This window comes from Zonotrichia albicollis, chromosome 1 (assembly GCF_047830755.1).
Source record: "Zonotrichia albicollis isolate bZonAlb1 chromosome 1, bZonAlb1.hap1, whole genome shotgun sequence".
Classification (NCBI taxonomy): Eukaryota; Metazoa; Chordata; class Aves; order Passeriformes; family Passerellidae; genus Zonotrichia; species Zonotrichia albicollis.
The window spans coordinates 120,196,135-120,221,988 of NC_133819.1; the positions used below are offsets into that span (position 1 = coordinate 120,196,135).

A 25,854-nucleotide genomic window follows, 5' to 3' on the forward strand; every position below is an offset into this window, starting at 1 on the left:
CATCTCTCATAGCAGCAAGCCGATTCTGCCACGATCTGTAGCAGCACACCCGGGAGTGGAGAGGAAGAGTGTTTGAATTATAAATAACTAAAACTACAGTGTACAATTCTATTTACCTGTCAGTATTCTGTTGAGAGCACTCCATTATAACTTGCTCGAAATTAACTACATAAAAATCTCTACAACAAAAGCAAACCAAAACATTCCTTCAAAACCAAAAATAAAGACATAAAATAAGTGCAAATACCTAAAATAGGCAACTAAAGCAAGTGTTGTGACCTGTATACCTTTAAATAAGGACAAAGACTTTTCATAAATAAAAGAATGTTCTCTTTGCTCTTCAAACATTTAGTCAGTATATAATGGTCAAAGTTAAGTGCAGATAAATTGTTTTGAGATCCAAGGTGCCAAGTTTCTTAAAAAAAAAAAAAAAAAAGGAATAAAATATACATATTGTAAATGCATTAGTTTTTAGTTCCTATGCAGGACAAAGTACTCCTCGGTCACATATAAGACCCCACCATTTCTTTCTAAATATATTTAAACAAGGTACAGGAACAGTTGCTGTATAATATAGGAATACCTTGCAATTATGTTGTCAACCAACATGATTTTAGGGCTATAGTGCAATCTTTATGTAGATGTAACATACAGTATAGATTTTTACACTTCACCACTGTAATTCTTCTGCCATTTCATATATTTTAAACTTGTCCTTTTTCCATCTTAGCTGTTTTAACAGGAAACAACATTGGCCTCTAGACAACCTGCATACATATAAATATCTACATTTAAGCTTTGAAATGGAAATAAATTATAAAAACAGACTCCTTTCCAATTTACAAAATTTTGCTTGTTCCTACATACTGTACAATACATTCAACAATCATCTCATTTTGAGATTTATGAAGAAAATACTGATGCTTTACACCTAACTTAATTCACCCCCCTCTGCCTACTTCTAGTACCATTTGCAAATAAATATATTTAACACTGTAGTTAATTTCATTGTTTTGCAGCATACCAAAAAAAATTAGTAGTGCAACTTTCTATCCTTCCTTTGTACTCCTTTCCATTGTGTTTCTTTATATACTAGAAAATGCTACATAAGCAAAAGCACATTCAGTCATGTATGTTGCTCGTTTGGAAACCAGTAACAACCTATAAACCTACTCTATATTGAAAATGCTCTAACAGATAAAAAAGCGATGCAAGTCAAAAGAATAAATATGAAAAATAGACCTAAAAACTGTATGTTGTCAGTACTGCAATGTATTTTACCCTTCTTTGTATTTTAGGGGGTTACTCTTTTAATATCTAAAAAATTCATTGCAGAACTGTTTGCGGTATCCCTTCGTAAAGAATGCAAGAGCTTCGTGTCTGTTCTTTGTCAGTCAGAAGAAGAAAGGAAGCTTTAAGGTAGCTTTAAGGTTTCCCTTGGCAGACTCTCCCAAAGACTCAATTCCCAAGTATGGCACGGGAATGGCCTTCAACATTGTTTCAGTATCAATGGAAAGAGATGGTTGTCAGCTGCAGTGACCATCACAGTATCAGAGACCTTGAATTGCTGTTGGTAGCTGTGTATGTGCTCAGATACCTTCTTGCTTGTTCAGTCATGATAAGCTGGTCTTCTGTTTTTCCATAAACAACTGCCTCCCAGTCACGACTTGGCTGCATAAAATAAAGTTCATTAAAAAGGTTCTTTTAACAAACTAAAATACTTAAGCAATTCTCATACAATGTTTCAGAGTAGTACTAAATTATTCAAGCCTAGCAATAATATATTTTACTGAGAAGGATCCAGTTCTACAGTACAGTACCTAAAATTGTGACAAAGCTCCCTCATCACCCCTTAAATCCAGCTCCCCAGCAGTGCATCTGGGTTATGCTTTGAGTTCAAACACACAAAATGAAAAACATTCTTCAAGAGAGTCTAACCAGTTCAACAATTAATACATAAAAGGGAACTAATTAAGTTATCTTCTCTTTGAATATCTTCCTCTTTAAATGTGCAAAGTTCAACAGGCAGAAAAACACATTATTGACAGCTGTCTGGAGACACCAAGGAAGGTAAAATGATTTGGGAACTGAAAAAGAAGATTGTGAGAACTTCACTGAACCAAGTGACGGCTGTGGAAGAATGGTCAGATTTTTGGGGAATATATTAGAAACAGCAAAGGAATTGGGAATGACAATGATGAATGGAAGAATAATTAAGCTACTAGTCCTGCTTTTTCCATGAAGCAAAGCCTACATCTTCACATAAGGTACTGAATCTCAAGCTGATTCATTTCAGCTCCAAATTGGATCTGACACTGGCTGACTGTAGCATGATGAAGAATGCAAGATCCTCTCCCTCCCACATGGAGCTGGAAACTGATCCAAAGGATCAGTTCCACATATTGATTCACAAAGAAAATTAGCTGTTTGAGCTTCTCTGTAAATTTAGCAGAACTTGATTCATGGAAGGGACTTGGGGTTAGAGAGGCCACAAAACTGAGAGGGAATTTCTCCAGGGAAAAAGGAAAAAAGATGGTTCAATGAAAATATTTGTGAGTATACTATTACTAAGCTCCCCTTTTAAGTATTCTGAAGACCATACTTCTGGGTCAGATAGATGTATTCACCTTTGCTGCAATTCACAGCAAAAGAATTTTTTAATTTTTTTTTTTTTTTACTTTTAATATCACAATTATATGAACTTTGTTCTTCTTCCTCATAAGAAAAGATCAGAAAGCAATACTGTTGTCTCTCTACTTAAAAACACAATTGTTAAAGCAATTAAGTAGAATATAGAAGATCAGGCTCCAGGTGTCCTGTCTTCTGGGTTTTCAAAATTTTTTTATTAGTACAGAGTAGATATTCTGAGAAGACAAAAATACCTTATACATTAGTTCCCTATTGGACAAACTGGAATTGGTACAAAGTCAGGTCAAAGAAATCTCTTCTTAAAGCTGGTGATCAGGACAGAGGGAAAACTAGCTTCAGTGGTTTTACCAGTACGGAAAATATAAGTATGTAAAAGAACAGGCCTGTTACTAGAATAGTTACCAAACAGAATCTGTGGATAAACTCTGCTTAATGAATCCCACTGGGCTTATTATGAAGAGTAAGCACCAGACAAATTTGAGAAACTAAAGTCCTAAAGAAGTTTGGTTTGCACCAGGTCAAGTTTTCTAACTCTTAGTCTTGGGCACCCAAACCTGTTTTGTTGGTCTCCCCCTACTCTGTTTTTTTATCTCCCACATACAAATCTTAGTGAAACATCAATTTGTTTCACTGAACCAAAGTGTGAAACATCAGGGTTGTGTTTGAAGAACTTAGCTATGAATAAACACTTTGCAGAAAAATGACCAACTTACAAGAAATAAGAATCACAGAAACACTAAAACTGGATCACTGCTTTCAACAATTCTAGATATTAGTGCAAGACAGAAATAAAGCAATACAGAATTTCTTTGTTAACCCACTAACAGAATGAACAGAATTCTTCGCATCCAGACCTGAAGAGTTTTCTCCATTTTGACATTTTTTGTAGCACATGTATTCAGTTTCTTCTTAATTACTGCATTTGCTTTGTTTGCTGGATTTGTATCCTGTTTTTCTGATGTCAGGTTACATCTGTTGTCCTGTATTTCCAACAATGGTGTCATTAATAAAGATGTGGTGTATGCATTTTTTGACTATTGACAAAAAAGAGAGTAGAGAACAGGAATAATAATTAGTAGTTAATACAAAAAGACTTCAAATGCTGTCTTCAGAGAAGCCAAAATGTAAATAAAGTAAATACTATCAGAAAGACCCTAGGAAAGAATCTGAAAAGAAAATGTAATGAAGTATATGAAGAACTAGCCTGTCCATACTGGGATCCATAGTACAACAAGCACCTGCAAGCATGGTTTAGGTGTCACTGAGTAGACAGTTTCTTTACTCTAAAGCCATGCCACTCTAATATATTTTGTTAAGAACAAGATTTGATAAGGTGGCAACCACTGAACAGTTAAAAAGAAAAAAACCCCTCACTTTCACATCTAGGACAATCCTTGTGGAAGTCAGGACAAGGAGACTAGAGTCAAAAAAGTAGTATCACATCAATTTTAGGGGGAGGAACTGCTTTAAGAACTGAAATAAGCACTGGATGGATCATTCCAGAAGAATTCTATATATTGGTAATGTTTATGGAAAGAAACATAAATTAATTCAGCTTCAGTATACAAAAGTGGAAGACAGATATATGTCAATTTTAAAGATCAAAAGTTAGTTCACAGTAACAATGGCAAAGTATTTGCTTGCTTACAAAAACACCCCATTAAATTGCATTAAACCACCTTTAAGTATTTATTCTTCCTCAGACCTTATTCCTAAATTATCATCACATGGACACACAATTTCAACCTAAAGATTGGCATATTTTTCATTTTTAAATAAGATACTACCACTATCTCTCTTGCTAGGAGTGAATGTTCTTGTTCCACCAGCACTCCTTATAAAAATGCAGGAAAAACCAACTTTTCCCCAGTCCCCAGCCTTAAACAGACCAAAACATCACAGTGTATCTTAACCTGGACTCAGTGATCCACAAAAATGTGTCATAACAAGACAGCACTAAGAGAACAGCAGGCATTTTGGTCATGGCTGGAATGGCTGCAGCACTGCTGCTCCTCCCAAAAGGCGTTCCTGGGGAAGCTGGCAATTCCCACTAGGTGGCAGAGCACCCAATACCCAGCAGGAAGATGCCAAGGCTTGGCACAGAGTCTAAGAGGCACTTTAGAAGGGAATTTAGAAAACCAGCTAGAAAGGAGTAAGACCTAAGCACCTTACACTGGCTTTTTAAGGAATTTGGCTCCTGCATCCTGTATATAGCCTTACATCTAAGAAAGAATTACAGACATTTACTCTTTAAGCATTAAACACATACATGCATTAAGAACTCATTAGAACAGAGTTTTCACACTAGACTAAAGAGTAAGCTATTCAATTACTCAACTGAAAAGACATTAAGGTTCTTTTTAAAGGAAAGAGGGATCAAAATAGCCTCATATCTGATTTCTTCATGTCCTGGTTGTAGGCAAGAGGAAAAAGTATTCAAATTCCTTTAGGCAGAGGAAGCACACAAACTTCATCTTTTATATGCCTGATATTTGTTCAAGTATTCCCCTACTACGTGAAGCAGGAAAAACATGCTCCCTAATATGCAATTAGGTATTTTCAGAACACATTTGCCAGACTGTCAAGCATGCACAGCACAGGAGCAAATGTCATCTTCCAGGTATATTACAGAAAGCTTCAGCATGATGTGTATGCTAAAGTTTTTAGGCAACCAGCATGGAAATAGCTTTGCTACAAACCTGTAAAACATTCACATTATTTTACCTACTCTGAAGGATTGAAAGGAAAAATTCATGCATGAATTCAAGCCCAGTGCTCACCTATTTCTTATGTACTTAAAACAATATTTGAAACTGAAGGTACTTTTCACTTTCTAGATGCATTAATCTAGCAACTTCAGTCCAAAAATTTATTTTAGTGGGCAGAACAAAAGATACACAGTTCCATATTAATATTGCTGCCAGTGATGCTCTTCAGTTAGATTTGTTTAGTTTAATTCTTACCTGTACATCTAAACTATTATCTTCTGTCAAATGCTGGGCCCCAACTTCTTCTTTATCCTGTGGATCTAGGACCAGTGATTTTCTGACTTTTTTAGAAAAGTTGTGCTGAAATAAACATTTTGCAAAAAAAATTTGTAAAATATTACTTCAAAGCAGTTATTACCTATTTGAAATTACTATTGTCATATTACCTCCTGCTTGCAGTTTTTATACAAAGTGTCATCTTCCTCCTTGGGAAATATATCTGTTCCAGTTTCCTCTTTCAAAACTTCCCTAATGTCTTCCTCCGAGAAGGCAAGTGGTTGTGACTAAACATTAATTAAAATTGAAGAAGAAAATACAGGAAGTCTATTAGTGGCCAGTTCTTACAACATTCTACTTTCAGCTAATGTAGGCCAAAAAAGAGATCTTGCAAAACATAGCAAGAAAGGACCTAAGCTACTGTAGTTAAAAATCACAGGGCTACACTTCAAGGCTATGAAGATTATTTCAAGTTCATTTTACTCCACATTATTTTTAGCCAGATAAAACATATATATGCACACAATGCCTCAAAAAATGCAAGGCAGCATTGAAGAAGACAAACTATTTGTTTGCAAATGGTTATCCACTGATAAAAGGGATAAAAGTAATTTATATATACTAAATACCTACCTAAAACGCATATATGTATATATACATGCATAAAAACATACTAAAACACTGTACTGGAAATGTGTAACTGTTGTTGTGAAATGAATTTATACCAATTTTAGCACAAATCTTTGAATAAGACATTGATAGTCCTAAGTACAGTACAGAATTTCACAGAAGCCATACAGATGGCTCCTTTGTGTACCAACAGGAGAAGAATTCCCTTAAGCCCTCAAAATTTGATTTTGAACAGGAGGTTAATAGTGGACAGAAACAGGAATGCCAAACCACTCCATTTGCATAGTGAGGGACTGTGAATCTATAGGGTAACACAGATGGTGCCAAGCCCTGTGGCAAAGTCTGAGCTACCTTCTGTGTTTGCAGAAAAGAAGCAGTCAATATATATTGGCTGGAATCTTTTCAGAATTTGAAAAGCATATGTCTCCTGAATTCCAAAAGTTATTATGCATTAACATACCTTAGCTAGGCTAGGAAGAGAACAAAAATTTAATTCATTTGGAACAAACTAACAAAAAAAGGTAACATTATCCATAGTCAACCAAACAAAAAAAAGTGTGTGACAGCCAGCTGAATCAGAGGATCATGAACTGCTATACTAAAATTTTGGGATTTAGGATGAAGAAAACTGCAAACATCACTCAAGATTACCATACTGTGGTAAACACCTAGTTTCAGTCCTAGTGCTGTAGAAGCACCAAAATCAAAGAACAATTCAGCTCTTACATACCTCTTACATAGAGGATTCAAAGATAATGCAGTTTTTCAAGTGAAATGTGAAAGTTGTTTAAAATAATGAGGTCAGTCATACTCAACTACAGCAGTTTGCTCATAGCAGACTACCCAGCTGGAGAACCCATACCCATTCATTCTCTGATTTATAATTTTTCTTTTGAAAAAATAGAATCCTAAAGTATTAAATTTCAGGCATTTATGCAGCCCCCTTGTAAGAGATACAGTTTTAGCAAGGATAGGCAAATTTAAAACAACTCACAAACATGAAACTGATGCATTTAAGATTACTGTGGATCAAATGATTATATGTACTAAATTACAATTCAAGAAGACCATGCCTTCATACTACACTGAAGGATACAAGTCTAACAACCACATCCAAAGCGGTTTTGATTCACATTCTAGCTGTTGTCTAGGATAAGTAAATGCTTTTTAAGATCACACTGAGGCTTGCAATACGTCAAAACCAATAAGGCATTTAGACTTCAACAAAGACAAAGTATAATCACATACCATAAGTCTGAGGGGACCATACTTTTTTTCCTGAGCAGCCAAAGCATTCTTAAAAGGAGTTGGTGTCCTTGGTGTTGAACCCAAAAGAGATCTTCTCATTGTGGGACTTCTAAAACTATTCAAGCATAGAGAAACATCCATACGTGCATTTTAACATTTTAATATTTTATCATTAGCAATGTAATAAAATTAATCTAAGAAACATTTTAAAATACCTTCATGTACAAAACAGATATCACCACCATGCATCTGAAAGTACTGAGATCACCATAGCATTACCCCATGTGTATTAAACTTTAATCTAATAACACCACCAGATGTTGAATGTAATAAACCTACCCCACATTTTCCTTTTGATCTTGTGGCGTCATTTCCTTGTGTAAAGGAGTCGTAATAAGAACTTTCTGCCCACAGATTGGAGTTGATGTAAATGCAGGATTTTCAAAGTTAAATTGTTCATTTCCAGAACAAGTGTTGAAAAACTAAGCACAAGAAGGAAAAAAAAAAAAAGCAACCTTACAAGACAAAATTTCACCATTGTGCTGAACAGCAAAACCCTCCAAATTATATACATGTATCTGAAAGACTTTTACTGACAAATCCCAGTAGTCTATTCTCAACTTACACTTATTGCTGAAACCTTGATTTTCTTCTTAAAATCCCCACTCCTTAATTAGGTCACAGAAACAAAAGGTCTCTAGCAACATTTATTTGCATGAGAAAGTGTGAGCTGAGACACAGGTTGCCACTGCTGCTACCGCCCTCCCCATGAGTCTTCCAAATAGAGGTTAACAGTATATTTTTAATATATTTACCCTTATGCAGATGTTTTAAGAAGTTTTTTGACATGCTTATTTAGGCTACAATGCACTACTAGGGAAGAAACTATTACAATTTATAACCACCCAGCAGAGTCTTCACATTTAACAGCATTTACAAACACCCTCACCTGTGATGGAGAGAACGGTAGTGTTTTCACTGGTGTGCGCTTCAGTGCCACATTGACGGCATCGTTACACAAGCCGTCGTTCAGCTCAGGAACCGGCGACTGCCCAGCACGCAATCTCTTCTTCTTTCTCAGGATAGCAGGTGGATTGCTGAACTTGCTTAAGTTTGAGGTTGATGAAAAAACTGTTTCCTCGTCCCCGCTGATGTTGCTGTGGTTTTTGCCATCGAGCATCACGCCCACGTTGTACTGGCACTCGGCAGCCCCGTCGCTGTGCTGGAGCCGCATCAGTTTCACTGGGGCCGGCTTGACAGGGGACACCACGGCCTCGGAGAGCTCAAAGCACGTATCGCTCCATGCCACCGGATCCTGTGTGGTGGGGGGGGGGCAAAACACAAGCAGCTTACCCCAGACTACTTCACAATGTCCAGGCCAATCTATCAGCCCTCTACCTCCACAAGCCATATACTGAACTATTCTCCCTGTGTCTTTCATACAGTCATAAAACACTGGATATTTTAAGACATAATTCTTTTAAAACGGGCAATAAAGCACTTGATAAGGCAGAAATTATAGACAAACACGAAATACTGTAATTTAAGAGTATTTTACATGTATTGTGTAAGTTGACACTCCTAATTAAAAACTTATTTTTAACAAGGAATACAAACTTACAATTTCCATAAGATCTAGAGCCTCTGCAAATTCTGGAATGGTCTGTAGAGGTGTTAACATTCTATTTGCTTCTACACCCAAGTACTTAGGTGGTGAATTCTGCTGAACAGGTGTGATGCGGGTCTCATCCATGCTGTAGAAATTACTTGTTTGTTCCTCAAGGCTACTTAGTGTATTCGGCATACAATCCTCCATGATAAAATTTCCAGACCAACAAGACAAGCTTCCAGCTTGCTAAAAAATTGTGAAGAAACACATTAATCTTATTCAACTTAGAGGCTGAAAAGAGTCAATTATGTGAGTGCAGAGTGGGAAAAAAAGTAGTGTGTGGAAAGATTAAGCATAACTATTAATTTTGGTATTTTTAAATACTAATTATCTGTTTCAATTAAAGAAATTAGCCTTCTCTTTACATTAACATGCTCAACATTCTCAAATTGTGTAAGATTTTTATCTTACCTCACATTCATATCTTATACACACTCACAACTTAGGAAACTATGGGCTGTATTGGAAGCCATCTCTGATGCAAGTTTCCTGTGTACCTGAACACCAGTATATGAAGTAATCTTCAGTACAGAACACTGAACTTCTAATTTTAAGATCAGAAAATGTTTCTAGAGTGTGAAATACTACTTGTTTGATCTGGGTTTTTTTAATGCAGATTTTGCATTAATAGCTGAGTAAACTTCTAAAAGGTTATCCCACTTCAGTAGACTGCTTAGTACTGAAGAAACAAATTTTCATTTTCACTGGAAATCTAGAAGCAAACCAGATGCTATTAGATAAGCAGACTGCACTGTTTCAAAAGAATGGCAGGAATAACTCTGCCACATAAAATCTGAAGTTCACCTGTAACCTAAACTAGTGATCAAGATGGTTGGGTTAGTTGGGTGTCTGATATGCCCAGCCCTCTGAAGAAATCAGTGACTGCCATCTGCAAGTCACCCTAATTCTACGGAATTAGGGAAATTCCACTGAATTTACACACAAATTGTGTACAGTGCATATTTATTTAGTGTTTGTTATGTCCAAATGTGGGTATTAAGTATTGCAAGCACTCACACTGAAGTTTGAGGAAAATACAATCTACAGGACATTTCAAAATCAAATGGGGCAAAACCCATGTATTTTTCACCTCTACTGGGCAGAGGCTCAACATTGCCGATCCATAAAACTGAATGGCAATGATATCAAACATGTCACCTCCTGAAGAGGATTAAAATACTGGGTTTTAGGAACTGCCAAATTGTTGGTCATATTGCTGCTGTCTTCACAGTTTAGAGAACTGCATTAAAAATAAGTTGTCTCAGTTCTAATATATAGATTTTTGTTTTCCAATGCAACAGCCATAGGTTTGATTTTAGAGGGTCAGGTGAAAAAAACACCACACTAAACCACACAACCGTTACTGAATTTCTGAGGATTAACCTCAGTAATGCAAATTCAAATATTTAGAGAAATTTACAGTCCTTACAGAAGACATTTGTTTTCTTCTGATTTCATTCTCTGCTGACATAAGTAGCAATTCAAGTTCCTTTATTTTCTTTTCTTTATCAGGATCATCATCAATAAATGGCTGCTGAAAAATTTAAGAAAGAAGCCATTACTATTTTTTACTTCCACCACTTCTTCACAGTAAAGATTCTGCATTATAACACAGCTGTATTTTTAACAGGAATCTACACAGAGAGGGAACAAAACTGTTCAGGTTGTATCCAATTTTGTAGTACAGAAGTCACCCACAACTGAAACAACTCCAATTATCAGGAGATGGATCTGATGTTAAAGTGGTGTGTAAGGTGGTATTTTAACTGGATTCTAATATAGTCTGTAAGTTATCTGTCTGCTAAAGCACTTTCTGAACTAAAGTCACTATATTCTATCTTTAATAGAACCCAGTGCTGGCACACTGTTTATATGTTTGTGGTTTCACATTCCTTCTACAATTCTGTGTTATTTATCCTCACTAAGTGTGTGAGAAAGTGCTTCAAATCAGCATTTGCTGACACAGTATTTATACAAGTAATCCCAACACTACTATCAGAAAAGAAAATTAGTTAATTGGTTTTGATTGGTTTGTTTGCTCTTAACCTCCTTAACACCTTCCATTATTGCTATAAATATAGGTGAGGATATATGCTATCACTAGTTTAGAGAGTACTTCAAGGAGCAGAAAGTATCTTATACTTTTCTGTGTAGGGCAATCCAGACTGTCAAAAGCCAATTGAGGCTTTGCTGTGACTTGTATTCCTATACCGTTATCAGGGAAGAAAATGCAACATGAAACAGATGACCTGCACAGGGAAACTTCAGGTTAGGTAGAGAGTTCTACAGAATTCCTCTGTCTAACACAAAAAAAAAAAATCCATGTATTATTCCCTGTGTCTTTTTTTACTTCTTTTACTAATTCCAAAAAAACAAGAATTCTTCCAAGGCATCATATTAGATACCAAGATCTATTCATTCTGCACCACATGAGGAATTTCAGATATATTCCAAGTGAGCCCAAAAAAGCAAAAGGAAATAATATATCTAATTTCTACTTGTTTTAAAATTGCTTAATTCTTCAGGATTTAGAATGCTGCAGAAGGGCAACTTATTGAAAGATGTTTATCAGTGAGAAAGAAATAAAATGAGAACAAAAAAGCACAGGCAGAAGTGTAAGTCACAGTAAGTTGAGTTTTTCAGGATAGGGTTATATTTATTACATAGATGTAAATAGTAAAGTCTTGTCTTAAAGCTCTCGTAAGCTAGGTAATGCTAATATAGGTCACAATTTAGCCCCAAGATTTAACAAGTAGATTATGTTTTAAGCCACATTTCTGTCAGAAATAAGCACAAACATCATGTATCTGGGATATAGAAAGAAAGCTTCATTTTCCCTGCATAAAACTACCAACTACACAAGCAAGATTACTTACAGAGGACCCTATATAAATGTAGGTGATTGATAAAGACTAACAGTCATTTTGAAGATACACATCTTTTCAATTTGCTGAATAATACTATGCAGTAAATACTCCTTAATTTTTGAAGGCTGTTAACAATTTACCTGAACTATGTTGGAAGAAGATGGAGCATGTTCTAGACAGCTGCCTTCTGGTGAGGCATACTGATATGCTGGAATCTAAAAAGACATAAAACATTTTACAAACCCTCAAGAAAATGAGGATATAAAATGAACTCTAGTTTATTATACATTATTTATTTAAGGTTTACAAATCCTGAGTTGCCATAAAATCACAAAAATACTCAACAGATCTTCAATCTTTCATATCTGTTTCTTGTTTCAAACCAAATCAATTATTTGAAACTGGGAGATACTTATTGTTCTAAATTTTGAACTTACATGTGTCTGAACAGGCACATAAAATTGATTCTGAGTGTGCAAGTGTTCCATAGTCAGACAAGGCTGGGGCTGAAGTTCAGCAGAACTAGCGCTTTCAGACTTTATAACACTTTGCAAATATCCTTCCTGTTCCACCTTTCTTCGCATTGTTGAATTCCAGTGATTTTTAATCGAATTATCAGTCCTAAAATGAAAGCATAAAACAGTACTGGTTTCCATATCTCAAAATTTAATGTATGACACAATTGACAGGGTTTGTACAGTAGGTTAATCTGAAGCCACAAATTCAAAAAGTTCCAGCAGCTTAGACCGAAAGTTCTGTTATCAGCAGGGTTTTGGCATAATGACTAGAAAGCCACTCATTTTAGAACTTCCTTCTACTAAACTTGAAGTGTGCCAGAAATTAAAAGCAGAAAAGGAGAAAGCTTTGGTTCTGACTGTAATCATGATGAGGAACCTTTTTTCTTAGATACGTGGAATAATTTAATGAACACTATTATTTACCTCTCTGCTATAAATTTGCAGTGCATGTAGCTAAGAAAATCACCTCCCTGTCCCAAAACATAATAAAGGCACTTTGGCTGGTGTTTGCTACCAGAAGACATCTCTTCTAAAATTGACAGCCTGCAACCCCCACTCTGCATTTTATGGACAGCTTTGTGGAAGAATGTCCTACTACCTGTTCACGTCCTTGATCATGGATAGGATAAAACAGGCGTGGCATTTTGACAGGCAGGCTGAAGCCACTCCAAACACTAAACAAACATTAAGGCAAGAGTAGACTATAACTGCATTACTGCCTAAAACACTAGTTTTATTATTCCTAGCCTTAGGTAGGGATACACAGAAACAAAAATTGGTTAAAGCCCCGTTCTCATTTAAGGGCACTCCAGAAAGTATTTGCCTTTTTCATCCCAGTAGTGTTGGACTCTTCAGATCTCCTAGATCTATGATCCTTAGCAGTCTTTAGCTAAGAGTGTCCAATTTATCGACAACAAACAAGCTAGCAAATAGGAATTCTTCTGTCAAATTCATCTTCCCTCTCCAAAATTCTCTTTAGATGTCTCTTCTCATTCCTCCAAAGCATTTATTGTGAGCTGTGGACTGTGCACTTCATCAAAACACAAAATTTTTAAGCATGCAGCCCTCATTACACCAAGGTAACAAATGCTGATATTCAGGCACAGCTAGACAGTCACCTCTTGAACACAAACTGAATTCAGAAAGGGACAGGTTAACGCTGAATTTCAGTTAACGGTACAAGGTAAAAGAATTATTTCATTAAACTGTTCACACACTAAAATGTTGTTTTCCACAACCATAGAAATTGGCAGTGAAACCTGAAAGAAATATAAGGCAAACAATGCATACAATTAATTCTTAACATAGAGACTTCATGATAACCAACTAACTTTGCAAAGCATGACCCCTAGGTCTGGACTTTTGAGAGTTACTAAGATTTTCTTTTACAAGTGTCCAGTTCAACAAGTGCTACACAAAAAAAAAAAAACCAAAAAAAAAAAAAAACCAAAAAAAAAAAAAACCAAAAAAAAACAACCAAAAAACCCAACAGATCTTAAACCAGGAAAGTCACCAACAAACGCATATTAATAAAGGCACTTTGAGATCAAGTTTGGTATCAAACCACTTTTCTACCACTGCTTGCAGTTAATTCAGTTCAGCTCTATTATAGAGGGTTTTTAAGCGATCAGGAGAAATCTGAAGACACCTTCAAATGGTTCGAGCTCTTTTTATGGGTTTTACATCCTTTTAAGAACACAGGTCAAATGTGAAAGATTTTTAGCATCTATCAAGATAACTATATTCTGAAGTAATCTCAGCAGATGCTCTCTAACTAACGAGATTTGAAAGGGTACTGAGATGAGCACTTTTCATATTCCAACATTTAACACAAACAGAGTTGAAAAGCACCTTCCAGGAAGCAGTTTTGCTATTTCAGCCCATCGGTTTCCCAAACGCTTGTGAGCTTCATAGATTATTCTGTCCTCTTCTTCTGTCCATGAAGACTTTTTTACCTCAGGATTGAGATGGTTATGCCATCTTTCTCTGCATTGCTTGCCTATTCTTCCTTTCAGGTGTTTTGCAATTAGAGACCAGCGCTTTGGACCATACTTCTGAACTAATTCAATAACCTGCAATACAGATGAAAGCACATTATAATTTCAAAACCTAATTTACCTAATCAAAGGCTGAGAACACTGAAAAACACACATTTTAGAATAGCACTCTAATAGGCAACTGATATTAGGCTTAAGGAGGCACACAGTGACTTGGGGTTTTAAAAGTGATTTTTCAAGAAAACAGAAATTACTAACTTCAAATTCTCGCTTATTTAGAATATAAGTGTATACTGATGAAAACATTCATTTGGAAGTTCCCTTTTTCACCCACTGCATAAGCTGACATTAGGAAAGGACAAAAAAGAAACAGGTAAACAAAGTGTTTGATTATTTTCATCATATCCATATGAGAAAAGACCCACACCTTTACATCTAGAAAGGAGGTTGGGAGTTTTTACAGAGTAGAAGCTTTTTCTTAAAAGACTAATGAAAACTGTAAAAAAAATATATTAGGAAGACCATATTCATAAATTGGCAAACAGTAATTTACAATATCTTAGAACAGTTTTAGACAGTAGGAACAAGAAACCAGTTTGAAATACCATAAGAAATCTGTATTTGCATCTCCCTACCAGGCAGTCCAGGCTGTGCAGGCAAAAGGCTGCAGTATGGATTACCAACAGGAAGGTGAAAAAGGAGCCTAAACCACTGATAGCTTCTTTACACAAAGAAATGGTTTCACAGAATATTCTGAGCTGAAAAGAAACCAGAAGGATCATCGAGTCCAATGGCCTATACAGGAATCACTCTCACAACTTTGGCATTACTAGCACTATGCCCTAACCAAATGAGTTGATCTCAGGGTTGTAACAGTAGGTTATGAAATAATTTCCCTTAGTTCCCAAACCCTTCAGGTCTGGTGGTTTTGAGGAACAAAAGATGTAAATGAGACCTTTGACCTTTAGTGCTACAAAGAGATTCCCCCTCTACCTCATAAACTAGAGTAATTCAGCCAGCAATCTCACTAATGGGAAATTAAATGCTTGAGCAGACCAAACTTTCCATCTACTTAAGAGAGAATTTTTTTCTTCTCACACATCATAATGTAATAAAAGTATCCATATCACAAGATGCATCAGACATCAACTACATAAAAATGGAACTTAAAAAAAGTACACATTCTTAGCACTCATATGTCAATTTTAGTAAAGAGCAGAGTATCAACTAGTTTTTGTTACCCTCTGATCTTCTTCTTTAGTCCAGGGACCTTTAATCAATTCTGGGTTTAGTACCTTCTGCCACCGATGCTGGCACTGAAAATCTGAACGATTCTGAAACAGTTTTAGAAGAGCAGTGTAGCTGTTATACTCTCAAATACATAAAGCTGTAAATACATTCTAGCATGAATTATTAGCTTATTTCAAATTAAAAGACTTATTTAGAAATTTGTTCTAAGTATAATCGTTAAACTCTCCCTTATTATTTCTTATTCCATTTGCTTATAAAAATCTCTTCTCTGGAAAAAAAACCAACCTTGCATGAAGCTCTAATTTAATTATTTCAATGTACTAACTTGATAATCAAATTCAGAACTTACTCATTTTTAAAGAAAAATTTATATTTGTCCTCATTACTCCCCACTTTCTCTGAACTTTGTGGTTGATCTATTTTTGACATTATCTATAATTTAAATAAGGGGAGAAATTTTTTAAGGAAATACTTTTTGTTCCAAATAAAAGAACACACTTTTTGCTAAATCCCAAAAGAATGTATTCTCAGCTCTTTACTACAGTGTTAGGGAAAACAGATTTAGATCAAATTTAGTTAACATATACTAATTAAAGAAGATTGTTTTTGCTGGTCAGGACAGATGGTGCTTTTCTGTAGCTTCACTAAGGATCTTTTGAAATATTGTTCCCAGTTATGAAAGAGAAGTAACCTTCACTTAGCCTCCTAAAAGCTGTCTATATGAAAAGGCTGGTCAAATGCTCACAAATACACAGGTAAGAGCCTGCAGGACAGCATACTTTTTTAACACTGGGACACAATTATTTACTTGCTTCACAGCAAGCTGTTGGATAGCAAGTACCAATTGCAAGGTTTTCCTGGTCTTGTCTACCAAATAAAGGTGTTACCATGCTAAGATGAAGTTAAAGAAGTAGCAGTCTGCAAGACCAGAAAAACCACCCAGAACACTGACACTTGACATTACACTGTTCACAGTACCTTCAAGCTAATCACAAGTAGTAACTGTATGATTAAAAGCACGCCACAGTTTTTTACAAAACATCATCATTTCCTGTTGAAGAGAAGCTGTAAAAGACAGACTCAATATAGAATAGCTGTCACCATTTGGACAAAACCATTTTAAATTGTGGCCTTTTAGTGCTTTTATCTTCTAGACATTTCTGAAATCATAATATGATTTGGAGAGAAGAGCAAAGCAAATGACAGAATGAAACAATATAATCGTTTCAGTTTGCCTTAGCCACAAAAAAAAAAAAAAAAAAATCAAGTGATTACAAGCTACACTCTCACTCTAAGAGTGACCTTGAAGCCATCTTCAGTTTTTTCTGGCAGAATGGAGGGAAGGTTTATCTGTGCTAGTCTAGCAAAGAAATGAGGGTTTAAAAGCACAGCAGTTTGAGGGCCTTTACAATTCAAGATACCCTTGGCTCTCCTAGCAGAAGACCATCAGTAACAAGTGTGAAGTATGCCAGCCTCTATTATTTAGCTGGCAGCCTCTATTATTTAGGTCACCTAAAAAGGCTGTGCAGGCTCCATCCGTGGAGATAATCAAACCCAAACCCTGACCTGGGCAGCCTGACCTTGCTTGAGCAGGGGCTGTGAGCCAGATGACCTGCAGAAATTCCTTCCAACATCCATGATTCTGCAGCAGGCACCTGATTATGCACATTTCCTATGATAACTGGAGAACGTTTTTTTTCAACCTCACTTGGGCCCAGCTGAACAACAGGTTTGTCTCCAGAAACGTTTTTTTCAGATGGAGAATTTTTTACTAAACTGTTAGATCTGTTAAATGCAACTCCACACTACACCTGCATATCAGTATCGCCAAATGTATTTTCAAACAATTTAATATAAAAGCTTTTTGATTCTCCTCTGCCATCCACTCACGTCACTGATTTTTATAAGGGAATAAGGTACATGTAAGGAATATGGATTTGTTCTTACACAACTTAAAATTACAAACTTTAAGCTCATTACCTGATATCTATATTTTGCCACTTGGAAAAAAAGTAGAGGCATCACAGTTGCACAAAAACATGAGAACAATGCAAAGTTATAGTTTGTTCATCATTTAGAATTCAAGTCCTTTTTTACCTTACAGTGGAAGTTCGTACAACCACACCATCCCACATAATACTGTAAGAACCCCAAAGGCAGAAGGAGGTCCAATTATTTTGATTTCTAATATTTCAATATCCAATATCACTTCTAGGAAGTAATTTCAGCCTTATATTCTATAGCAAGCATTTAATAGCATTTGTTCAGACGAGAAACAAACACCATCAATTCTAGTTGTAGGTACTTTCTACCATTACCTCAGGGAAGCAGTCATCACTGCAAGAAAAAAATCAAACCCAAACAAACAAAAAACCCCAACAAACACACACAAATACATAAGTAAAGCACACATGCCCCCTTGCCTGTGGCAGTTAAAAAATTAATCCTGCTCCTTTCAAGCAATCTTTCAGATGCAACCCACTCTCCTAACTGCCTCAGAAGCAATCTGTGAACTGTGGATAGAGCCACCACAAGTGATGGAACCAGTAAGATACAGGAATGAATTCCATAATGAAAACAAATAGCAAGTGTGAACACAAGGCATTTTTGATCATTTCAGACTATCACTGAAGACTGACCCCATAAGATTCTTCAAGGTCTGAGCTAGATCAAGTCTGTTTTAGAAGAATCCTCTAAAATTGTTTTTATTATGTGCTTCTGAGTCTATTTCACTTCATTTCCAAGCTAGACATATGACCAAAGTAAATAAATATTAAGACAACTGAAACAGAGATTCAACTTACTTGTAGATGACTAGCAATGAAAGCCCAATCATCTGTACCATTTTGTTCCACCAGCTTCTTTAGCCTTTCATCCTGTTAAGACATAACCTCAGCCAATAAATTTTACATGCTACCCCAATACAATACTAAATAAAAACATATTACATGAGCTAAGAAGATCAGGTAGGGATCAGAGTAAAACAAAAAAGAAGTATTACCTCTTCACGGGTCCATTTCACCTTGCTACATATCTTCTTCAAACCTTTTTGCTGTGGTACTTCATAGTCATGATCCATATATTGAAAGTCATCGTCTTCTTCACTGCAAAATACAACAGATAGTGAAGAAGATCAAAAGAGAGTTTAAAACATCTCTGAAAAACCTTTTTTTCTAATTACTTGCAGGTTTTTTCCAATCTGTACATATTGTTCTAAAATGACACATGGGATTTGCACAATCACAAGGTCTGCCTCTAGCAGTTCACCCGGTCAAAATTACCAAATTAATTTTAATTTCATGGCCACACACTGGACAGATAACTCCTTCCAAGACAAGATTTAAATTTGAAGTAAAAACTACTTTTTAAGACTCACGCATTCCTAATACATTTTTTCATCTTTATTTTACATGAATGAGCTTACAGAGTGGTGTTAGGCTGCAAAACACATTCATGGTCCACCTCCGTAAGTGAAACAACAAACACAACAAGAATGTTAAGTAAGTAAATCTCAACTCGAGATTTTACGTGGGCTCCTGACTTGACCAAAAGCGTCGCCTCGGTATTAGAGGAATTAGACACAAATCTTTGAAGACAGAGATGTTCCAGAATAAATAATTTGGGCCTCAGCGCTGAGCCCCCAGCGCAGAACAGCCAGGTACCGCTGCGACTCCGCGTAGATCCCGCTCCATCTACTGGAGAAACGCGGAACTCCACAACCTGCATAAACAAAGCCTTCCAAACAGGCGGCACGGGGAAGAGCTTCATGGAATCATCGCTGAAACTTCTGTCAGTGACTCATGTTCGCATAAATTCAAACACATGTGGAAACCCAGCTCTAACAACAAGAGCTGCTGTGCCCCTGCATTAATTATACCAAAGGCACAAAGAAGGGACTCCCATCCAAATACATCACTTAAATTAAAAGCAGTTTCACAGGGCAATTTTCTTCTCCATTTTATTATTGGTACAAAGCATGATAAAAATATCATAAATTCAGGTTCACAACAAAAATTATTTCTTCTCATCCTTCAAATTTTTAATCAAAAGTATAAAAAAAAAACTCTTCTCCAGTAATGAAATTAACCTGTGCTGATGTCCCAAGAACAGCATTAAATGGATGATCTCTCCATTATTTTCTAGAACATGCAATTATCAGCACAGCACGCTGATTAACCACTTACACATTATTTGTTATTTCCCATTTAGTCTGTTCCTGTCAGCCGCCGAGGACATACTTTATTCAAAAGCATTGCCACAGGACATTAAGTGCCAAACTCCTACAGACTTGCTTCTACATCCTACACCACATCAGCATTTGCCCTACTTAGCTTCATGATGCAGCAGTAAAACATAAGCAAATTAAAACTTTGCTGAGTTGCTGAAAGACAAGGCAGCAAACTTGTGGGAAGGTCAACAGCAAGTTCTTCATCATACTTTCAGAAAAAAAATGAGCTGCAAATGCTTTAAGAGGTTTGCATCATGGGTTAAGACTTACAAAAACAGAATTTAAACTCAGAAGTAACAGCTTTTTCTGCCTCCCTACCAATTCCTCTTTTTTCTTTTGTCCACAGGTATTTGACAAACTTCAGGGGATCTATCTTAGGATTGTAATACCAAAGTACACTTCTCATAATACCATTTCATACCAAGTAGGCCATACAGTTCACTTATAACTAAAATCAGGCCTTCTTGTAGAGCCCTTTGACAACACGACCTCCTCGCCCACTGCAGAGCAAACTGGTTCGTGAGCAGTCTCCAGTAAGGAGAGAAGTCACAGGGACTCGAGAGCAGAGCAGGGCTCCATGTGCACGGGGATCCCAAAAGCAGAGCAGGGCTCCATGTGCACAGGGACCCAAAAGCAGAGCAGGGCTCCATGTGCACGGGGATCCCAAAAGCAGAGCAGGGCTCCATGTGCACAGGGATCCAAAAGCAGAGCAGGGCTCCATGTGCACGGGGATCCCAAAAGCAGAGCAGGGCTCCATGTGCACAGGGATCCAAAAGCAGAGCAGGGCTCCATGTGCACGGGGATCCCAAAAGCAGAGCAGGGCTCCATGTGCACGGGGATCCCAAAAGCAGAGCAGGGCTCCCTGTGCACGGGGATCCAAGCACAGAGCAGGGCTCCATGTGCACAAGGACCCAAGAGCAGAGCAGGGCTCCATGTGCACAGGGACCCAGAAGCAGAGCAGGGCTCCATGTGCACAGGGATCCCAAAAGCAGAGCAGGGCTCCATGTGCACAAGGACCCAGAAGCAGAGCAGGGCTCCATGTGCACAGGGATCCCAAAAGCAGAGCAGGGCTCCATGTGCACAAGGACCCAGAAGCAGAGCAGGGCTCCATTCCCGGTGCCAGAGCAGGTGGCCCCGCCTGGGGCAGCTGCGGCTCAGAGCCCTGCACCGGGAGTCCCACGGCCACACCAGTGCCTCTGCCAGCCAGGCAGGCACCAACCCCTCTGGCACCTCCATCCCACCTGAACAAGCACCTAGTCCTGAGTCTTGCTTACACCAGTGCTGTGATAGACTATAAATCAAATCCTGATTAATGAGTGGGACTACCACTTGAAGTTTTCAATAAAAAAGACAAGATTTTTAAACACATGGGGCTGTTATAGCTCCTTTGACAATTCTTTTGCAGTTATGAAACTGCTAAAATACTGCACCAAAGTGGAAGGCATCCGCCAAGTTTCATCAAATAAGACATCTGGGACAATAAAGTACATATTTTGTGAGATCTGCGCTAGCTGTCCTTGCAATTCTGAGTTGAGGACCATTAAAAGAAAATAAATCAAGCTTGCAACTGTAACAACCAAGAGAAGTTTAACATTAAATGAATGTGAGATTAAACTTAATACCATTTGGTGCAAAACAATTACACTTTGTCATTACTTCACACCTAGATTAAAAGTCTTGAAGTCACTTTCACACAAACTTCTAGCTTCAATGATTGAGTTGTGGAGATACCATCACCAGGCACTGACACAACATCCGCCTCGGGCTACCGATCTCTAACCAAACCTTCCTCTGCTATCCACAACCCGCTCTACTTTCAATCATGAAATCAAAGCACTCCACAGCCATGGGAGAGATAATACAATCTAAAGCTTGACAAAAATGAAACCACTGTGTGTAATACCACAGGTGAAAGTCCCTTAAACTACAAAATGCTTATTAGGAGTGCCAAGAAACATGCTGTCTCCAAGCCAAGAACAGATAGCTTCAGCAGTCAGCCTCTGCAAGCAAAGCCCTTTGTGGCTTACACAACTAAAACACCAAAGCGTTGTTTTCTTGTTTTAATTGCAGCTTTGCAGAAAAATATTCTCTCATAATTTTTCCCATGTCAGAAGAAAACACAAAAGCAGTTTTAATATCCTTAACTTTGAAACCACCCCCAATTCTATGAAAAGTACACATTCACAACAAACCCCAGATACCATAGATAACTCACCAAGTATCCTTTCCTTTCCCAATCCTAATCCTTCTCCTACACTTCTTTCTAACTTTCCAGAAACTGATTTAAGACAGGAATAACCATAGTGACAAAACAGTTCTCCAAGACCCACCTTCTGAATACAAAACAAAGACACACCCATTCTCATGTCAATATAACAAAAGATGTATGAAAGCCATCTAGGGCAGCTGCTAGAGCTCTTGTGCAAAACGTGATCTCTTAGGAATATTTCAGGCTAGATTGTGATATCTTCAGTCAAATAATATATCAGCTGAGAAAAAGTAGGTCCATTGAACACACGGAAAGAATCCACAACCCAAACCTTATATCAAGGCTGCGCCAAAGCCACTTGGGAGGTGAAAAGGAAAAAGTGTTACTCCAGCAAAAGGAAAATACCAGCACGGAAAGCTACAGCGGAGACAACACAGCTGTTACTGACGACAAGCGCAGCTGCCCAGGTAAGCTACAACAAAGCCGACCTGAGCGAAAGCACAGAAGTGAGAGCAGCTGCCAGGGCAAAGGCGGGATTTGTACACCAGAGGTGGTGCCCAGAAGTCCGAGAGGAGATACCTGCGCGGGTGCCGGAGGGGGGAGGGAGGTGGGCAGTGACAGCCGAGGCCGGGGCGGTGAAGGAGGCCGAGAGCAGCGCTGAGGGGCGGGGCGGCACCTGGCTGCGATCCCGGGGCGCGGGGGGAGCACCTGGCCGAGATCCCGGAGCGCGGGGGGAGCACCTGGGCTCGGGACGGCGGCGTGGAAGGCAGCACTGCCCGGGAGGGGAAGGGGGGCAGAAAGCGCAGAGCGCCCCGGTCCCGCACTCACCTGCGCCGTCTCTCCGCCATCCTCGGCGCGCACCATAGGGGGGGCCGCCACGGCAGCGGGGCGCAGCACGGAGCCCCCGAGCCGCCCGGGCTCCCTCTCTCACAGCCGGGCAGGGACGTAGCGGGGCACCGGCGGCTCAGAATGCCTCTAGCCGGGCAGGGATCCTCCCAGGGCCCGCTGCTGCCCGCGGTGCCCGCAGCGCCCCGGCGGCCGCCCTCAGCCCCGGCCCGGCCCCGGCGCGTCAGGCATGGCTCGGCCTGGCCGCTGCCCGCAAGGACGGGGCGCGCAGCGGCCCCTGTCTCGCCCCTACTGCGCCTCGCTCTCCGATGCTGTCAGAGCTGCCGCGGGGTCCGGCGGCGCCCGCCGCCCTCCTTCCCTCCGTCTCCGAGCCGCTCTGCTCCGCTGCCCTGCCCTGTGCCCGCTCGGCCGCCGCCCAGCACCGGCCGCCGCCACCGCCGCTCGGGCTCAGCCGCCGGCGCTCGCGGCGCGCTCGGCCGTGCCGCCCGAATCTCGCGCGCAGCCTCCCCCCCGCGAGCCGCCGTTTGAATCTGCGCAGGCGGACTGACGCCCCATTGGCCGCCGCCGACCGCACGCGGCTCCGCGCGCCGGGCGGGAGGGGGCGGGGCCTCGCGCCGGCGGGCGGGCGATGCGACGGGGCCGGGGCGGGGGGAGCGGGGCGGCCCCGTCGCAACGCCCCGCCGCGAGCGCCCGCGAGCCTCCCCCGCGCCCGCGGCAACGGCGGCGGCTCCCGACGGCAAAAGAGTGAGAAGGTAACGGCGGGGCCGCCCCCGCGCGGCAAAACCGAGCGTCTCCTTCGAGCCGGAATCGAACCAGCGACCTAAGGATTCCCGCGGGCCGCGCCTCTACAGTCCTCCGCTCTACCAGCTGAGCTATCGAAGGGAGCTGGCGGTGGCTCCCGCTTTTTGGCATTAAGCCTTTCTTCCGGGTGCCGCTGGTGATGCGTGCCGCAACCAGAGCTGGAATTCCTTTCCCGGGAGCAGCTGGAGCGCGGAGACGCGCCCGCGACGGACACACGGAACTCCGGGATGGACACATAGAACTGCGAGCGGCCCAAACGCCCAGCGGCGGCTCCCGCAGCCCGGGCCTTGCTGCCCGCGGGTCGCTCGGCGCAGGGGGCGCGGCGCTCTCGGCTTCTCACGCTCCCGCACCGCGGCGAGCTGTCCCGGCGGACGAGGGCAGCGCTTCCCGCTTCCCTCCCTTGCCGAAAAACCCATGTCCTGTCGCTGTTCGGGTGCTTGAGGAGAGGGAAGCGAGGGTCTCATCCATCAGCCAGCCAGCGCTCCTACGTGTTCCTGCTCCAGCTACGGCACGGGTCTGTTGGGAAGAGGCCACCCCCAAATAGAATCAGGTTGGAAAAGACCTCTCAGATCATCGAGTCCTAGGTACGACAACACCACCGTCAGCTGCATCACGGCGCTAAGTGCCAAATCCAGTCCTTCCCTGAGTACCTCCACAGGCGGCGACTACACCACCTCCCTGGGCAGCACATTCCAATGTTTAGTCACCCTTTCCGTGAAGAAATTCCTAATGTCTAACCTAAACTTCTCCTGGCACAGCGTAAGACTGGGTTCTCTCATTCTGTCACTAGTTGCCTGGGGGAAACCGAACGCCACCTGGCTACAGCTTCCTTTCCGGTGGAAACATGGCATGGCATCCTCGTGTGGCTGTGCTGATGGACACGTGGACTCCACACAGCTCTTTGGAGAACAAGGTGGGAGCATCTGCTTTAAAGACAAGTGTTGGCAGCTGCACTGTCAAAAAAAACCAAAAAAACAAAAAAAAACCAAAAAAAAAAAAAAAAAAAAAAAAAAACCACCAAAACACCAGAAAGGATAGGGACAGCATTTAAAGTCATGGTGCTCACTTGACACTGGAATGCTCACATCCGTCACAGGGACAAAACATCACTTTTTTATTTTATTTTTATTAATTGCAATGTGATTTTTACTTTAGTGGTTCAAACAAATCACCAAAACCAGCAGATGGTTTCCTATGCATCATTTTCTTTCCAAATACATTTTTTTCAATGGTTTACTTAAGGAAATTTGCTAACTACCACCACCACAGAGGCAACGACCTCCTGAAGCTGTCACCATCGTGAAGTAAAAGCTACATTCCAGCAGAACCTCTGTGTGTTCTAAGTATTTCCCAACACAAGTCTTTAGCTGGAATTATAGAATGATTTGGGTTGGAAGTGACCTTAAAGATCATCAAGTTCCAGCCCCCATGCAATGGACAGGGACACCTTCCACTGCACCAAGTTGCTCAAAGCCCCATCCAGCTTGGCCTGGAACACTTTCAGGGATGGGGCATCCACAACTTCTCCAGGCAACCTGTTTCAGTGCCTTACCATCCTTAGTAAAGGGTGATCATTTTTTCCAAATATCTAATCTAAACTTACTGTCTTTCAGTTTGAATCCATTCCCCTTTGTTCCGTCACTACATGAGATGTTCCAGTTATGCTTTAAATTGTATTTAAAAATAAGTGCTCCACTCCCGTAATCACCTTTGCAGCCCTCCGCTGGACCTGCTGCAGAAGCTCCTTGTCTCTCTTGTCCTGAGGAGCCCAGAATTGCACACAGCACTCCAGATGTGGCCCCACCAGTAGAGGGACAGGATCAGCTCCCTCCACCTGCTGGCAATGCCCTTCCTAATGCACCCCAGGGAACCTTCTTGGGCACCAGGGCACACGGCTGGCTCATGACAATCTGTTGTCCTCCAGGATGGAATACACACAAGTTATCTGAATAAACTA

The 25,854-nt window shown here is 40.1% G+C and overlaps 1 protein-coding gene and 1 non-coding gene across 5 annotated transcripts; both read right to left on the minus strand.

Moving 5' to 3' along the window:
* Positions 1–421: 421 nt before the first annotated feature.
* MYBL1 (MYB proto-oncogene like 1) lies at positions 422–23,361 on the minus strand. 4 transcript variants are annotated; one of them, XM_005479348.4, is made up of 16 exons: positions 23,079–23,361; positions 18,815–18,917; positions 18,618–18,689; positions 15,804–15,896; positions 14,417–14,637; positions 12,485–12,668; positions 12,188–12,262; positions 10,610–10,714; positions 9,133–9,366; positions 8,461–8,826; positions 7,851–7,993; positions 7,512–7,626; positions 5,804–5,920; positions 5,613–5,717; positions 3,504–3,683; positions 422–1,671 (listed from the first exon to the last, which is right to left on the minus strand). In XM_005479348.4, exons 1-16 carry the CDS (start codon positions 23,096–23,098, stop codon positions 1,543–1,545), a joined length of 2,262 nt encoding a protein of 753 aa, XP_005479405.1. In that variant the 5' UTR covers positions 23,099–23,361; the 3' UTR covers positions 422–1,542. The 4 variants fall into 4 exon arrangements, with proteins under 4 accessions (XP_005479405.1, XP_014120165.1, XP_074407940.1 ...); XM_014264690.3 differs by having other exon boundaries at positions 10,610–10,711; positions 23,079–23,243; XM_074551839.1 differs by lacking the exon at positions 10,610–10,714 and having other exon boundaries at positions 23,079–23,243.
* A 527-nt stretch (positions 23,362–23,888) lies between these two features.
* TRNAY-GUA (transfer RNA tyrosine (anticodon GUA)) lies at positions 23,889–23,978 on the minus strand. Its single transcript is given in 2 exon segments — positions 23,889–23,924; positions 23,942–23,978. It is a non-coding gene; the product is annotated as a tRNA-Tyr (tRNA).
* Positions 23,979–25,854: the final 1,876 nt, after the last annotated feature.